General features: G+C 43.3%; 1 protein-coding gene across 4 annotated transcripts in view; it reads left to right on the forward strand.

The window, feature by feature from the left end:
- The window catches only part of LOC135540060 (paired box protein Pax-7-like), a 64,864-nt gene that overhangs the window by 20,890 nt on the left and 25,590 nt on the right, over positions 1-18,384 (forward strand). For 2 of the 4 annotated variants that reach the window (XM_064966386.1, XM_064966388.1), the window contains exon 5: positions 5,821-6,020. In XM_064966386.1, the coding sequence (XP_064822458.1) occupies positions 5,821-6,020 (200 nt within the window). The remainder of the gene's footprint in view (positions 1-5,820; positions 6,021-18,384) is intronic. The other 2 variants (XM_064966387.1, XM_064966389.1) reach the window with 1 other exon arrangement.

Genomic DNA, 18,384 nt, shown 5'->3' on the forward strand with positions numbered 1-18,384 from the left:
TGGTTTGTTTTAATGCAGTACTATATGGTTTGTTTTAATGCAGTATTATATGGTTTGTTTTAATGCAGTAATATAAGATATGTTTTAATGCAGTACTATATGGTTTGTTTTAATGCAGTACTATAAGATATGTTTTAATGCAGTACTATATGTTTTGTTTGAATGCAGTACTATACGGTTTGTTTTAATGCAGTACTATAAGGTTTGTTTTAATGCAGTACTATATGGTTTGTTTTAATGCAGTACTATATGATTTGTTTTAATGCAGTACTGTAAGATATGTTTTAATGCAGTACTATATGCTTTGTTTTAATGCAGTACTATATGGTTTGTTTTAATGCAGTACTATATGGTTTGTTTTAATGCAGTACTATAAGATATGTTTTAATGCAGTACTATATGGTTTGTTTTAATGCAGTACTATAAGGTTTGTTTTAATGCAGTACTATATGGTTTGTTTTAGTGCAGTACTATATGGTTTGTTTTAATGCAGTACTATATGGTTTGTTTTAATGGAGTACTATAAGGTTTGTTTTAATGTAGTACTAAAAGATTTGTTTTAATGCAGTACTATATGGTTTGTTTTAATGCAGTACTATAAGATTTGTTTTAATGCAGTACTATATGGTTTGTTTTAATGCAGTACTATAAGGTTTGTTTTAATGGAGTACTATAATGTTTCTATGTTAAATCCATCCTTCAGTAACACAACTGAATAATCTCCTATGGCTCTCCTAACTTGGCAAACACTGAGGGACACACAGACAAATGCCGCCTCATTCTCTGAAAAATGCAAATTGGGAAGTTGTCAGCTATTTGATGTTGCTGCATGATCCCCGCCCCCGAAAACATCCCTCTCCAGTACGTGGGGTTGAATCCCATGCAATCCTGGGGACAGGAAGAGATGTTTATATTCAGGCCTGGAGCAGGAGACAGCACAGAGACAGATGGATGTCAGAGATAGCAGATCCCAATCCAGGCGTTTGCTGCTTATCACAGGGCCTGTTTGCATAATTAGGCCTTTTGATATTCCTCCACTCCGACTGACAAAAAGTATAATTGCAACATTAACTACGACAAAAGGCATGCACAAAATAAACAAGTAAACATAAATAGAAAGAAAAGATGGGCTGTTATTTTTGTCCTGTGGGAATGAAGGGAAAAAAACGACCAATAAACAAAATGTGCTGTCAGTCACAGTCAACTGGTGTGACTGGGTGCTCTGAGGCTGGTCCTGTGAATGCCTGCAGAACACTGAGCGTGAGGCCTGATTGTAATTATGCTGGAACTAATATGCTTTTCAAAATGAGCCATTATGAGCTAATGCTGCACTGCCAGAGCCCTGTCTGTTTTTGTCCCTCTGTCTTGGGTAGTTTGCAAAGGTACAGCTGATATTGAGGCCATTGGTTCCGGTATCAAAAACAGCCTTCATGGGACAGGGTTAGGGATACACACCATAGTGTTGTTGAGCTAATACTGACTCAGAGTTAATCTGAGAGACAAGGAATGATGCTTCCCTTCATCTCATCATGGAGGCTTCTTTATAACTTGTTATCCTTAAATACCTCACAGGTTTTATATGCATTGTCCAAGTATCCATTTCTGATCTATATTTTCTATATTTGACCTAAATATTCACTGACACATTGATGTGATTATATTGGTTAATATTTGACCATATTAGACATCTTGGCATTGTTTAGTTTTTTTGCTATCATGTGGAAGCGTTGCTAGTAGCCTCCTGTGTTGTAGTGTTGTGGTGATCAGTTGCTAGTAGCCTCCTGTGTTGTAGTGTTGTGGTGATCAGTTGCTAGTAGCCTCCTGTGTTGTAGTATTGTGGTGATCAGTTGCTAGTAGCCTCCTGTGTTGTAGTGTTGTGGTGATCAGTTGCTAGTAGCCTCCTGTGTTGTAGTGTTGTGGTGATCAGTTGCTAGTAGCCTCCTGTGTTGTAGTGTTGTTGTGATCAGTTGCTAGTAGCCTCCTGTGTTGTAGTGTTGTGGTGATCAGTTGCTAGTAGGCTCCCGTGTCGTAGTGTTGTGGTGATCAGTTGCTAGTAGCCTCCCGTGTTGTAGTGTTGTGGTGATCAGTTGCTAGTAGCCTCCTGTGTTGTAGTTTTGAGGTGATCAGTTTCTAGTAGCCTCCTGTGTTGTAGTGTTGTGGTGATCAGTTGCTAGTGGGCTCCTGTGTTCTAGTGTTGTGGTGATCAGTTGGAATTGATGGTGTTGGAGTGTAGCCTAGATGCTTTTTTTGTGTGATCATTTTCTGGACTGTGATTGTATGTTGTCTCTGCTATTTTAGGGCTTGACATTATTGTAGCAATGTTCTTGTGGATCACTGGACCCCAGCAGTCTTTATTGACTCTACAGCCTTGAACAGAGAGAGTCGGGGCTCCTCTTAAGGAGGATGGGAGGAAGAGAAGAAGACAGTCCATGGAGTTGGCGGGCTGGCTGGGGAGGGGGTTTGGAGGGATCAGGGTGATGAGTATTCCATCTGCCTGCAGTCTGAGCTCTGAGCAGACCATGGGGTCAGCAGTGAGGAGCATCAGGAGAGAGGGAGGACCATCTTTAAACCTCACACTAAACTCACCGCTAAACTATTAACCAACTGCTAAGCTTCTCAGAGACAAGACCCCTGTTGTTGGTTGTGTTCTGACTTGAGTTGACATTCTGTCTGACTGGATATTATTAGAAATAGCAGTGCTTTGTGAAAAAGCAATGATTTTGATTCTCAGAAGTAACAGAGTGCTTTAACAATCTCTTTGGGAAACATATGGTTCCATTCATTAGTAATGATATTCAATTAAAGTCTCTTAGTAAAACAATTTGCTCTTTTGGTATAATATGTTTACTTGTTTCCTTTTTGTGTCCATAAAGGTTACTTGAATCGTAAACAAAACATTTCTAATTTAGAAGACATGGTCAATACCTGGTTAATTTCTGTTTAAACAAAGCTGTATTTTTAAATCAGTATTGAGTAGGCCCTCAGAGGGCCCTGATGGAGGATACATGGCTGTCTAATCATGCCCACTGGATGTTTGCTACATAATTAGTCTCTAATTGCTATTATAACAGATGAGGCGAGGCACGAGTGCTTTATCAATATCCCCAGAACCTTCCAATGGAATTACAGCCGAGCATTATACCCAGGTCTAATCAGGTTGTACCGTATTGTTTCAAAGCAGCGAGAAGTGTAAGAGAGCTGACCTCGATGCCCACAGGGATTGAGTTTATTCCAAGGTAGTAAGCTAATCATCCACCGTTTTGTCCTTTATCAACATTGACAGATTTGTAAACCAAGAAGAAGACATGTGTTATTCAAATTCAAAAGCTTTGTTGTCTTGGAAACAGATAGTAAGTGTTTATTCTTCCATAATTTAGGCTGAGAGGCACCGCATCCATAAATATCCAACAACCATTTAAATAAAAAGATTTGGATTCTGTGTAATCCATCCAGTGTCATAATATATGTGTATGTAGATAGTGTTGTCTGCTGAAGGGTTTCGCAGGGTGGCCAAAAGTGCAGTTCCAGTAAGATGCGTTAACCAGACAGCCATGCAACTCTGAGAGGAACCATATGTTTGACAGAAATTCTGTTTCTGTCACAACCCATTTTGGTACATGTGGGGGCCCCAGTGTTGTTGATGAATCTTGGCATCCCGTTCGGCAGAATGCTCTGGATAGAGATGAGGTTTGCTTCTCACATCCCTGTTTCCCAAACTCATTACTGAAAGGGCTGTTGACCTTCACCCAGAGCGTGCTGCCTGCTGCTTGTAGTTCGTGCACACAAACAGACGTACGTGTTGGCTGTGTGTGCCATGACACATATGTCACTGTAACCAGGGCTCAGTGACAGGTGGCTGTACATACTCATTAGTCTTGTTTGCCATGCAGTTTGTTTGTAAATCCTTTGCAAAATGCTTAGATCGGAATATAGGGTGATGATTTTGTTTTGGAATTTTGGACATAGCGGCTAGACGATATGCCACACTTGCACTTCTTAAACCTCTCACATAGATAAACAAAGGATGAGAAATATGAGCAAAAGAAAATAACTCAAGCAGAATTCTATGTCCCCTCTGTCCCCCTGTTCCCCCCTCGCCCCCCTCGTCCCCCCATAGGACACAGAGGTGACTTTGGAAAGTGATCTATGGACCGCTGTGCCGGTCTCAAGTGTTGTCATGGCTAGTTAGCTGCAAATCGCTCTGCACATCCTCATGAAAACCAACAAAGGGATATGCCATATATGTACATATTCAACTTTGTATGTTCAAGGGTATTCTCTGCAATAGTGGTAGCCAGTGTTGGAGAATCAATCTTTCTTTAAAGGAGTAAGACAAAATAATTGATTTTAATGAATGCGGCCTCATGTCTTGCGGCCGCATGTAATCCGCAGAGAATCGTTGAGTGTGAGCTCAGGGCGACAAAAAGCCGTTCTCAGAAGACTCATCGAGTGGCCTGTATGATAGTCTCCATATAATCCCATAATTCCTTGTTTAATTAAACTCCAGAGCCGGCCTTGAGACCCAGACAGATTTGGTTGCTCTTTTATTCTCACAGTTGTTATTTTGAGGCTATTTGACTTCCGTTTGTCCATGTGGTATGTTGAAACATTCTAGAGGGCATTGTTCAACTGAGTTTAGTTGTGCCCATAGCTATTGCAGGGGATTCACCTGGGCTAACTTTCAGAAGACCGTTATGGTTGTCATTATATGGGTAGAAAGGACAATGAGCTCTCAACAAACGCTCTACTTCTATATCTCTCGTGTTTTGGTCTCTACCCTTCACTCCTTCTGGACTGTACATGTCTGATGAAATCCAACAAGGCCTGGAGCAACACTGGCGAGTCACACTGGCTTGTCAATGTCTCATTGAGCACATTTGTGAAAATATGAATTTTATAACAGGAAATGAAAAGGGCCATGTAGTTTGAATAGACATGCAGAGGAGGTGAAAATGATGCAATTTCCTAAATTCAGTTATAATGGTAATGCGCTGTGGTAATACATATTCACTGTCAGAAACATTCCTCTTGGCCTGGATTGGATGGCTTTGTGCAGTATCTATATTCCTCAAGCAAAAATGCAGCAGCTTAGTTGAATGCCTAAAAGTATTGTACGATATATTGTAATTCATTTATTGACAGCAGCATCATGGAAACACAGAATATGGGATTGAATGGTTCTGGCGCGATATTGTTGTTATGTTCTGTATATTCTGGCTGTGCTGTTGTTTGAGCAGCAGTGTGCCCTGGGCCATTGTGAGAGAATAGTGTGGTGAGGAACCGCAAGGTGGCCTGGGTAGATTAACCCTTCCACCCAGCACCCCCTCCTCCCCCCTACCGCCTGCAGCCCTCTGCAGCCCTCTGGGGCCTCTCCCTCTCTCTCTCTCAGGCAGGATTGGGTATCAGGCCTCTTATATTCTGTATAAATATCCACAGATTAAGATAATATTTGCTCTGTTGTGCTCAGAGAGATGGAAAGCTGTCATTTGAATCCTCTTTGTAGCCTCTCCCCCTCAATAATATGATTCTAGCAAACGACATAGCCTCTGGAGTGGTTCTGCCCCCAAACTACAGAATGTGGCTTGGATGGACCATTTCAGACTTTCACCCATACGTTCTACTGCCTTTTCAATGACATCGGTTAATCAACTATGTGACTAATTTCTGTCTGAACAGAGGCGTGTGGGTAACAGACAACCGAAGACATGAATAACCAATAAAATGGACTTCCTTTTCATTGTTGCTAATTTCCACTGTATTATTCAAGTGTAATCCTAATATTAACTGAGCTGGCCTCTCCCTCCCTCCCCATTGGCCCAGGTAATCGTACAGACGAGGGTTCAGACGTGGAGTCGGAGCCGGACCTTCCCCTGAAGAGGAAGCAGCGTCGAAGCCGCACCACCTTCACAGCCGAGCAGCTGGAGGAGCTGGAGAAGGCCTTTGAGAGGACACACTACCCAGACATCTACACCAGGGAAGAGCTGGCCCAGAGGACCAAGCTCACTGAGGCCCGCGTACAGGTTAGTTAGACACACAAACAATCAACACATACACTGTCATGGCTGCTGAGAATTATCCAGGTGTTTATGACACTGATGTAAAACACTGTTTTCCTGTACTTTGACACATTAGTTATAATATCGTGGTATAGTTTTTACATCTAACCAAATCTGAGTTAATGGAGTTTACAGAGTTATTTTAGATACGTTTGGACTTAATGCTTTTACAAGTAACGTTTTTCAGTAATAGTTTTCAGGAACAGTCCATCAGTAGGCCAGGAACAGTCCATCAGTAGGCCAGGAACAGTCCATCAGTAGGCCAGGAACAGTCCATCAGTAGGCCAGGAACAGTCCATCAGTAGGCCAGGAACAGTCCATCAGTAGGCCAGGAACAGTCCATCAGTAGGCCAGGAACAGAACATCAGTAGGCCAGGAACAGTCCATCAGTAGGCCAGGAACAGTCCATCAGTAGGCCAGGAACAGTCCATCAGTAGGCCAGGAACAGTCCATCAGTAGGCCAGGAACAGTCCATCAGTAGGCCAGGAACAGTCCATCAGTAGGCCAGGAACAGTCCAGTAGGCCAGGAACAGTCCATCAGTAGGCCAGGAACAGTCCATCAGTAGGCCAGGAACAGTCCATCAGTAGGCCAGGAACAGTCCATCAGTAGGCCAGGAACAGTCCATCAGTAGGCCAGGAACAGTCCATCAGTAGGCCAGGAACAGTCCATCAGTAGGCCAGGAACAGTCCATCAGTAGGCCAGGAACAGTCCATCAGTAGGCCAGGAACAGTCCATCAGTAGGCCAGGAACAGTCCATCAGTAGGCCAGGAACAGTCCATCAGTAGGCCAGGAACAGTCCATCAGTAGGCCAGGAACAGTCCATCAGTAGGCCAGGAACAGTCCATCAGTAGGCCAGGAACAGTCATCAGTAGGCCAGGAACAGTCCATCAGTAGGCCAGGAACAGTCCATCAGTAGGCCAGGAACAGTCCATCAGTAGGCCAGGAACAGTCCATCAGTAGGCCAGGAACAGTCCATCAGTAGGCCAGGAACAGTCCATCAGTAGGCCAGGAACAGTCCATCAGTAGGCCAGGAACAGTCCATCAGTAGGCCAGGAACAGTCCATCAGTAGGCCAGGAACAGTCCATCAGTAGGCCAGGAACAGTCCATCAGTAGGCCAGGAACAGTCCATCAGTAGGCCAGGAACAGTCCATCAGTAGGCTATGTTCCCTATTAGCTCATCAAATGTAAGACAAACTACTTGTATCGGGGAAAGTTGGCATCCTTAATGCAATATGCTTAGATAGATATGTTTTTTCCCCCAAAATGTTTTCCAATTCATCTCACTTCACTGAAATCGAAGCCATCCATTTGCCTATAACATAATTTTGGAGTAAAAAATGCTGCCAATGTATTTGCATAAATACATTTGAATGCATCCATGTCATGCCCAATTGGACCTTATTTTATATTCTTCTTTTTCCATGTATCCTCTTCTTGGTCTCCTGCTGCCGTTTGTCACCCATGGCGATGATATATTTATTCATCCCAGTGCAGTTCTTTTTTCCCCCTTATTTCTACCCCCCACCTCACCTCTGTGAGTTCACTGCTATCTGTGAGTTCTCATCTGTTCTAAGAAGGCCTTGACAGGGGATTCTCCATTTATTTCACACCCAAGACTCTACTCCAGAACCTGCCCGACAGCTTGTGTACCATTTGGTTTTATGTAACACTGAAGGAAAATACAGTAGAGTTATAGCGGCAGCTGTTTTGGAGGGAGAAGAGAAAGAGAGAGGGAGAAGAGAAAGAGAGAGGGAGAAGAGAAAGAGAAAGAGAAAGAGAGAGGGAGAAGAGAAGAGAAAGAGAGAGGGAGAAGAGAAAGAGAGAGGGAGAAGAGAAGAGAAAGAGAGAGGGAGAAGAGAAAGAGAGAGGGAGAAGAGAAAGAGAGAGGGAGAAGAGAAGAGAAGAGAAAGAGAGAGGGAGAAGAGAAAGAGAGAGGGAGAAGAGAAAGAGAGAGGGAGAAGAGAAGAGAAAGAGAGAGGGAGAAGAGAAGAGAAGAGAAAGAGAGAGGGAGAAGAGAAAGAGAGAGGGAGAAGAGAAAGAGAGAGGGAGAAGAGAAAGAGAGAGGGAGAAGAGAAGAGAAAGAGAGAGGGAGAAGAGAAGAGAAAGAGAGAGGGAAAGAGAAGAGAAAGAGAGAGTGAGAAGAGAAAGAGAGAGGGAGAAGAGAAAGAGAGAGGGAGAAGAGAAGAGAAAGAGAGAGGGAGAAGAGAAAGAGAGAGGGAGAAGAGAAAGAGAGAGGGAGAAGAGAAGAGAAGAGAAAGAGAGAGGGAGAAGAGAAGAGAAAGATAAAAGGAGAAGAGAAAGAGAGAGGGAGAGAGAGAGAGAGGGGGAGAGAGAGAGAGAGAGAGAGAGAGAGAAGAAGAAATGCATTCCTTATGGATTTCTCATTTCGGCCTTTGGCCAGGATCTCTCTCCTATCACTTTCAAGCATGCCTCTGCTTGTAAACCCCTGTGCATATCACATAGGGTCTCTCATCCTCTCCAGGGACCCCATGCCCTGACAACAACATTAATCAATCAGGCGTTAGTAAAAAAGGGCCGGGGCAACCCTCTCCTCTTACCACAGCCCCTCGCTCACTCCCTCTAAACCTCCCAAACTCTGAACCACCCCGCGCGCTAACTGTTCCTCACACTCCAGACATGCGGTGAGGGGTAACTGATTCCACACATGTCTTTGTCTGTCTAGCAAACCCTCCAAACAGAAAGGTGTTTGCCAAAATGGTTGATGCAGCACTCAGGATGATGTTGAGAGATTTATTTCATGTGTATTTTCTTGCGATATATTACGTTTTAGAATGTTTCAAATATACTTATGAGGCAAACTTGGAAAGGGACGTGGGAAGGTCTTTCAGTTATTATTTGATGAATCTCTTTTTCTGAAGATTGTCCTCCATTACAGTGTAATGGCGGTCTCATGAAATACATCTGGAAAATGCATGCATGTCTCATAGATTCTGAATAATGACAGATGGGTTAAAATGCTTTGTATTTACTATGCTGTCCATTTGGTTCAATTTGCATCAATTAGCATCAATATTAGACCTTGTAGAGTGGAGCTGAATTCTTTGTGAAGCTCATTATGATTGTAGAAGAAAAGATCCAGCAAACCTGTCTCTGATTGGTTGAGCAGGCAGAGTGTCATGTGGGCTAGAGAGCACAGTGTCCTCTGTCTTGTCCATGTTCCAGGCACTTCACAGCCCTATTTGTAGGTCAATTACATTTCAATTTCAGAGAGAATCTCTTCAAGCATTTGCCTCTAGAGTATTTATGGAAACTGATGGTAATTTGAAGTCTAAACGCAAAGAGAAAATACATGGTTGAAAACTGAAAGGAAACTCCTGCAAGATAATATAGCTTAATTATGTCATGTGAAAACCTGAGGTATTTGAGACAAGGATATAATTTGTTAATGCAGTTTTCCTCATAATCTAATTCTAAAACGCTTTTAAAGTCTCCTAAGGTCAACTCAAACTTAATTTTCTGAGAAGGTCACCCCAAGAAACTGACTCTGGAAGTAAATAATGGACATCAGTCTTCAATGTTGCTCATTTGTTTGGCAAGTGAGTTGGGAGGAGGATTTAGGATGGACTATGGAGCCCATTGTATAATTGTTTCTTTTTAAAGAGTCGTGTGTTTTTTTCATTGGCTTTGCCAAAGCACTGCCCCATTGCATCTGCACACCAGGGACTTACCCTGCTCCTCGTCAGCCTGCTGGAGTACTCAGACACGTCCTAATTGGCCACACTGACCACTGCAGACATGATGATATAAGAAAAACGGTAAAGCCTCTTCTCTAAAACTGCTCCCAATTGAATCAATACATTGAAAAGGACATGGGGCCAAAGGCTGGATTTCGATGTGTGAACTTGACAGCTTTAGTGTCCATACGTTTTGAAGATGTCAGCCAGCTGGGGTTTCACATAGGTGCCCAAATGGCCAATCTCTGGGCTGGACAGAAGGACCTTTGGCCCGAGAGCCGACCTGCTCCAGCACAGCTGCAATGACGCATCTTCCAGATGTCAGCGAGTGGGGAGGCTAAGAGGGCAGTAGGGGTGATTCAGAAACCCAAAGCAGAGGGGCGGTGTTGTAGGATCTTAAAGATCCATCTCTTCTTCAGTAGGATTTGTGGTTGTGGTTACAGTTTACCCTGTTGGTTGTTATTGTAATAATCTGTTAACCCGTGTTTGTGGTTTACACTGCAGGGACATATAGTAAAATTGCTATTGGCTGTGAGGGTATATGGGCCCACTCCAAGATGAGAGTTATTATGTGGAATGGTGCTCAAGAGGCCTCCTTAACGAGAAGTGACAAGTGTTTGGTTTACTGGTGACTCCACAGCACAAACTCACTGCCCTATAAACTCGGCTAACCCAAACCCCCTCCTCTCCTCGCCCCTGCCTGCCATCTTGAATCACACTATCTCATCCATCTTCATCAGGCCCACCACCCTCTAAAACACAGCTCCCAGCAGCCCCCCCTGGAACCGCTACTGTTTTATCACCCCAACTGACAAATTAGGGGATCTGATCCACATCTTACAGCCATTAGTTCCAGGCTACCTGTCCCTATAAAGCTAGCTAGCTGTCTCCTGATCTGAGCACCCCACTCTCTGTGCTGCCCATTCTGCATCTGAAATAAAACACTCATTCCGAACTGGACCAGGCAGTGGAGTCCTTGCACAGACTATTAAGAACAGAAAAGAGCGTCACTTGTGTCTATCCTTCAGAGGTATGGGCCAGGTGGATAGGAGTGGGGAGGTTCTGTTGAGCGAAGGAGGGAGGGAGGGCAGAGGCTGTAAATGCTGTAAATCAGTGTAAATCCTCTCCTCCTCACACTTGAAATGAATTACATTCTCTTCTATTTAGGCTGAGGTTCCCACCTCTGCTGAGGAGGCTCATCTGAGTGGCGCTTAGCAAATCTGACACATAGATCCCCTTTCATTCCCAATAAACATTCTAGATGTAGCTATTATAGTTAGAGGAATCTAATAAGGTATAAGTGTATCCTTTTATGCAGCGTAGAAATCAATTTGGCAAGACGTTTTCCTCTCTAACTGAGAGTGTGCTAAGCGTCCGATGCCAACCACAAAACAGAGAGAAGAGGATCCTGCTTTGTTTGTCTCTGTGGTGCCCTCTCTCTGATCTCTGAGGCCTCTGTGGAGACTCTGACAAAAGGAGAGATCCCAGCGCTTCCTTATAGTCCCACAGGAAATATTATTGACACTTTATTATATATATATATATATATATATATATGCTATATATACAAAAGTATGTGGACACCCTTTCAAATTTGTGGATTTGGCTATTTCAGCCACACCCATTGTTGACAGGTGTATAAAATTGAGTACACAGTCATACAATCTCCATAGAGAAAAATTGGCAGTAGATTGGCCTTACTGAAGAGCTCAGTGACTTTCAACGTGACAGTGTCATAGGATGCCACCTTTCCAACAAGTCAGTTTGTCAAATTTCTGCCCTGTTCGAGCTGCCATGGTCAACTTCTATGAGCAACTTCGGCTCTTCTGTGAAGTGATAGGCCACGCAAGCTCACAGAATGGGACCGCCGAGTGCTGAAACGCGTAGCGCATAAAAATCGTCTGTGGTCGGTTGAAACACTCACTCCCGAGTTCCAAACTGCCTCTGGAAATAACTTCAGCAGAATAACTGTTCATTAGGGGCTTCATGAAATGGGTTTTCATGGCAGAACAGCCACACACAAACCTAAGATCACCATGTGCAATGCCAAGCGTCGGCTGGAGTGGTGTAAAACTCGCCGCCATTGGACTCTGGAGCTGTGGAAACATTCTCTGGAGTCCGATGGACAAATTTGGGTTAGGCAGATGCCAGGAGAGCGCTACCTGCCCCGATGCATAGTGCCAACTGTAAAGTTTGGTGGAGGAGTAATAATGGTCTGGGGCTGTTTTTCATGATTCGGACTAGGCCCCTTAGTTCCAGGAAAGGGAAATCTTAATGCTACAGCATACAATGACATTCTAGACAATTCTGTGCTTCCAACTTTGTGGCAACAGTTTGGGGAAGACCCTTTCCCGTTTCAGCATGACAATGCCCCCATGCACAAAGCGAGGTAAATACAGAAATGGTTTGTAGAGATCGGTGTGAAAGAACTTGACTGGCCTAAAGAGGGCCCTGACCTCAACCCCATCAAACACCTTTGCGATGAATTGGAATGCTGACAGGGAGCCAGACCTAATTGCCCAACATTAGTGCCCAATCTCACTAATGCTCTTGTTGCTTAATGGAAGCAAGTCCCCGCAGCAATGTTCCAACATCTAGTGGAAAGTCTTTCCAGAAGAGTGGAGGCTTTTATAGCAGCAAAGGAGGGACCAACTCCATATTAATGCCCATGATTTTAGAATGAGATATTCAACAAGCAGGTGTCCACATACTTTTATATTTAAATATATAACTCAGGCAGACTGGCATAGAGGCATTCAGTTACTGTTCAATTGAACATTAGAATGGGCCAAACTGGTGACCTAAGCGACTTTGAGCGTGGTATGATTGTCGGTGCCTGGAGCGCCCGTTCCAGTATCTCAGAAACGTCCGGCCTGCTGGGCTTTTCATGCACAACAATGTCTAGGGTTTACTGAGAATGGCGTGACAAGCAAAAAACATCCAGTCAGCTGCAGTTCTATGGGCAAAAACAGCTCGTTGATGAGAGGTCGAAGGAGAATGGCAAAAATCGTGCAAGCTAACAGGCGGGACACAAACAGACAAATAACAGTGCAGTATAACAGTAGTGTGCAGAACGGCATCTCAGAATGCACAACTCATGGGTTTTTGTCACAGATGGGCTATTGCAGCAGAAGACCACACAGGGTTCCACTCCTGTCAGCTAAAACCAAGAAGAAGCACTGGACAATTGAGGAGTAGAAAAACAGTGCCTAGTCCGACGAATGACGGTTCCTGTCGCGTCATGCGGATGGCAGAGTGAGGATTTGGCGCAAGCAGCAGAGTCCATGACCCCATCCTGCCTGCAGTTCAGGGAGACGGCAGTGGTGTTCTGGTGTGGGGAATGTTTTCCTGGCACACGTTAGGTCCCTTGATACCAATTGATCAACGTTTGAACACCACACCTTGTAGAATCCATGCCCTGAAGATTTCAGGCTGTTCTGGAGGCAAAGGAGGGTCCGACCCGGTATTAGATGGCTGTAATACCTAATACTAACTGGCCACTGAGTGTATATTCCTTTAATTTAGTTTAGGATAAACATAATGATGCTATAGAGATGTGAAATAGAGATTAAATAGAGATTTACTAGGTTGTTGTCCCGCTAGGTGATTACCAATGGCAGGAGAGAACGGCATAGTAGGATTCACTAGTAACAATGGCAGAGGCCACCCAATAAAACAGTCATCCATGTTCCCACCAGTCTGGTTTTATGTCGGTTCCATAAAGGAATAAATAGGGGTTATGTAGATTGTGGAGCAGAAATTGTTGCAATACATCTGTGTGAATGTTCTAACAGTTTGTTATTATTAGAAATGATGTGACTTTCCTTCAGTCCCTCTGTATTCCTGATGCTCTCCTCTCAAAGTCTCACTCCCAGCTACTCTAATTAGCATAGTGCCAGTCTGGCAGGCAGTGAGGCAGGCAGGCAGAGAGAGGAACAGCCAGAGCCAGTGAGGGTGGGTAGTACGTGGTATAAAACCGATGAGGATTTCTATGTTGTTTGGCCTCTTTGCACTACTGTGTTCGTTGTCTGTTTGTGGAGTGCGCCATTGAAAATACATGAGAAGGAGGGTTCGTCCTTGTTTTTGTGGCGCATTGTTCACTTTGAAGAAGGTGCACATGTGGCACCGTTGGCTTTAGAAACATATCATTCTGACAATAACTCCCTTTCAAAGACGCTCTTCACGATTGTCTGAAAGTAAATGAAGACGATTAGATTCTATTTGAGACAAAGGACATTTTAGGAAGGGTTTGAATGCAATGTAATGTCATGCATTGCAGTGTTGTGTTAGTGTTATCGAGGATCAGTGATTACCGAATCAGATCCTCAGCTCTATAAAATCCATTGTGTTATGTTTATTATTGAGTGAGGCCAAGAGAAACGGTGGAATACAGACCCAGGCAAATGCCACTCTCTCAGATAAGAGATTATATTAAAGGATATGTATATGCCACATCAAAGCTATATCAAAGCAACTGTTGTTAACACCTATCTCTCCCCACCTTCACTTCACTAGACCCGGGGACATGTTTTCAGGACCTTCAACTTGCCTGACATTCGTTCCAACCTTCATGTCCCCCAACCCCCGCTACAGTCCCTGCCACCCCCTCCATGTCTGTGCTCAGCTCAGCTCAGTAGCTCAACCACTTTAAAGCAGGTCTCTTTTTGTCTCCCAGGCTCCAGTAAGCTCTAGTCCTAGGAGATGTGGTGGTTCCTCAGGTTTTCTACCCTCCCCCACCCTCCAACTTCCTCCAGTATCTTGCAGGGACTCACACATAGAGTCCATGTTAGCCCCAGTATAGAGGAAGCCAGGCAACCAGCAAACCTCTTACTGACAAAACAAAACAGGACTGACATGGATGCTGTAGATGCAGACTTTGAGGTACATATGGAGGGAGACATGGAGGAGGGATGAAGCTCTCTCTCTCTGTAGTGTAGAGGAATTAAACCGGATTGGGGAGAGCAGAGGAGAATCTGTCATCCAAGGTGACTTTGTGATCGGGTTCCAGAGTACAGCTTCAAATCCTCCTCAGCTGCAGGCTGTGTGTGTGTGTGTGTGTGTGTGTGTGTGTGTGTGTGTCTGACGCACGCCTGCCTAACAGACCTGGATTGAAATACATGTATATTTTGGCATTTGTTTTTTAAATACTTAAGGACAGATCTAAATTCACTGGGGGGGAGGGTGGTCCAAAATAGGGGAATGTTGTCAAACTTAATATTTTGCTTTGTGGAATTTCATGTGGTTTTTATTGGGCACATGGGAGGGTAGTGCATTTTTCCCCTGGTTTACATTCACTCATCTGCACATTGTATTTCCCTATAAACAATGGCCTGACTTACTTTTGACATGACCTTAATAAAGTTTGTTTTAATTTCTGAAGGTTTGTTATGGTGTGGCTATTATTACGTTTGAACTACTGCAAGTCTATGATATGAAGGCAGTCCGCCCCAGGGCTCCAACTGACTCCCATAATCTAACAATATAATGCTTATCTTTATACAAAATATTTAGATAGAAAATTGCCTAGAAGGCCAGCATGCCGGAGTCGCCTCTTCACTGTTGACGTTGAGACTGATGTTTTGCTGGTACTATTTAATGAAGCTGCCAGTTGAGGATTTGTGAGGTGTCTGTTTCTCAAACTAGACTCTCTAATGTACTTGTCCTCTTGCTCAGTTGTGCACCGGGGCCGTCCACTCCTCTTTCTATTCTGGTTAGAGACAGTTTGCACTGTTCTATGAAGGCAGTAGTAAACAGCGTTGTACAAGATCTTCAGTTTCTTGGCAATTTCTCACATGGAATAGCCTTCATTTCTCAGAACAAATATAGACTGACGAGTTTCAGAAGAAAGGTCTTTGTTTCTGGCCCTTTTGAGCCTGTAATCAAATCCGCAAATGCTTATGCTCCAGATACTCAACTAGTCTAAAGAAGGTCAGTTTTATTGCTTATTTAATTAGGACAACAGTTTTCAGCTGTGCTAACATAATTGCAAAAGGGTTTTATAATGATCAATTAGCCATTTAAAATGATACATTTGGATTAGGTAACACAGCGTGCCATTGGAACACAAGAGTGATGGTTGCTGATAATGGGCCTCTGTACTCCTATGTAGATATTCCATCAAACATCTGCTGTTTCCAGCTACAATAGTAATTTACAACATTAACAATGTCTACACTGTATTTCTGATCAATTTTAATATTCAAATATTCGTATCATACAGTGGACACCTAAGCCTATGGGCCTATGCTTGCAATTCCCTGATACATTTAGTTCCCGACTCTCCTACAGCTGAACTGTGAGGTGGACAATTATTGTAGCATAAAAAACAAAAAACAAAATTTGCTATAGTTTTGCATATGCTACACACCGACACACAAGGAATAGTGTTTTTGTAATTTGTTATAGCTGTTATTAAGGACATGTAAATGTGTCTCATTTGGCCAACATCCCTCGTTTTTAATGGCGCTGGCTACCCCAGGTTGGATCTGAATGCATATGGATGCTCCTTAAATTTCTCAAATATACTGGACATTAAAATCTTCCCTGTCATGTTGTCTAGCGCCAAATCCTCCTAAAGGAAACTCTGAAATGGCATATTGTTTACATGATATTCACATGAAAATCTGTCGCCTTTTGGATGGAAACCTAACTATAGACACACTATAGACTCTGGCAAGTGCGCTAGTCCAGCGTCACTTTGATTATGCCTGCACATCATGGTTCACCAGCAGCCCCAGACATCTAAAGTACACGCTACCAGCTAAACAAGCTTGTAAGAATTGTACTTAAACTCTCCCCTCATACTCATCTGGAGGTTGAGCATGTTTTCGTATCTGTAATGTGTCTGTATCTATGTAATTGTATTTATGTAAAAATAGGGGCCACAATGGAATTATGTCCCCGACTTTATTGTACAATCCCGGTCACTTAAAAATATCTTTGAGTATATACGTATTTTTTAAACTGACAAATAAAGTCAATCAATCCAAACTGTGCAGCAGCCAATAGATGAATGGAAAGAGACGTCTGTTACAGAACACCAATAAGGTTAATGACATTCAGAGATTGTCAAGCCAAGCCTTTGGTACTGGAGAAGCCTAGAAGGTATATATTTTCTGTTTGTGGAGATTGACATAGTCTATTTATTGTGGTGTTGAAAACACAAACCATGATATTGAAGGGCCTGAAGTTGGTATGCTTTGTTTATTGGTTGTGTGGTGCTTTGGCACAGAAACCTGTTGGAGGGGAATTCTTTGCGTATATTTGAAATAATGATCAATATAGCATCAAAATGTTGAGAATCTGATTCCCCCCAAGCTCATCATTGTCTGCAGCCGGCTCTGATCGTAATGTATTGAAACAGGCAGGGAGAGTGAGCTTGTCTGTCGTGGTCGGCAAACACTCAACCTTCTGGCCGTAGCCATATGTGGCATCGACTGGGCCACAAAAGCATGCTGAAGTGGCAAAGTCCATATCCACGATTAGAAACACAGGGTCGCTACAGTTATTGTAATTTTTGGTCATAAACATTATTTTGAGTTCATTCTATGGGGGGAGGGTGTATATTTTTCAGTACAAGGAGAGGGTCATGTGAATTTTTATTTACATTTTTTATGACACCTACCTCTTTTGGAAGTATTTTCAAATAATTTTCTTTAAATAGTCTACTATTTGAGTATTTTCAAATACCTGGGTTAAATGCATGGGAGTATATTTGAGTCAGTGTATTTGAGTATTTTCAAATACATTCCAATATTTAACGACTTGTCTGTTCAAATGAAAAATATTTAAATGCTTACTTCCAAATGTCTTTGAAAGTAATTAGAAATACCCTAAGTAGAATTTGGACACAGATCTTGTGTGTGTGTTTATCTCAGTCTTCTGCTGTAAACCCATGGCTGCTGAAGTAAAACATTCCATCTCCTCTGAAGCAGCACTGACGCATGACCCCTTCTCGCCCAACAATACGGTATTGACCTGGGCACATTGGGCCCAATGTTTGCCAGCTTTAACTCGATAGGGCTGCAGCCTTTGGCATTTTAGTTAACTTGAGTAGATCGGCGTCGCGGCGGGCTCGTTCAAAGCCTCAGAGTAAATTCACTTAGACAGATGCTCTTCACAGGCTCCCCTCTCATTAAGGTAGAAGGGTGGCTATGGAGACCACAGGGCAGGGGAGGGAGATGTTGAGACATCTCCGTACACCACTCTTAACTATATCCTATTATGTATTTATATACTGACATGAGGATGAGAGGGACATTCTATCAGGAAATTTTGTGAATTATGTATCTGAGGACTTCATAAGACAAGAGTTTGGTAATGTGTTTTGGTGAGAGAGCAAAATGGAAAAAGAGAGAACAAAACAGAGTATTAGAAAGAGAAAAGTGAAGTGAAGGAACAAGACAAGAGAAAGTGGCAAAGGCATTTCTGTGTGTTTTGTGTATAGCATGATGGAACACCTCCTGCTTGTGGCTAGGCTGACATAAACATAAGGGCGTTTAAAGGGGTGGGGTGAGCTTCAGAGGTTGGAGGGGAGGGTGGCACTGCAGGGCCAGGTGATTGGGCGTCTCTGGAAGGAAGGGGTGTATCCCCATGCCCATCCCGGGAAGCAGGCAGCTGTTTGTCTAGCCC

Source organism: Oncorhynchus masou, chromosome 5, assembly GCF_036934945.1.
Source record: "Oncorhynchus masou masou isolate Uvic2021 chromosome 5, UVic_Omas_1.1, whole genome shotgun sequence".
Taxonomy (NCBI): Eukaryota; Metazoa; Chordata; class Actinopteri; order Salmoniformes; family Salmonidae; genus Oncorhynchus; species Oncorhynchus masou.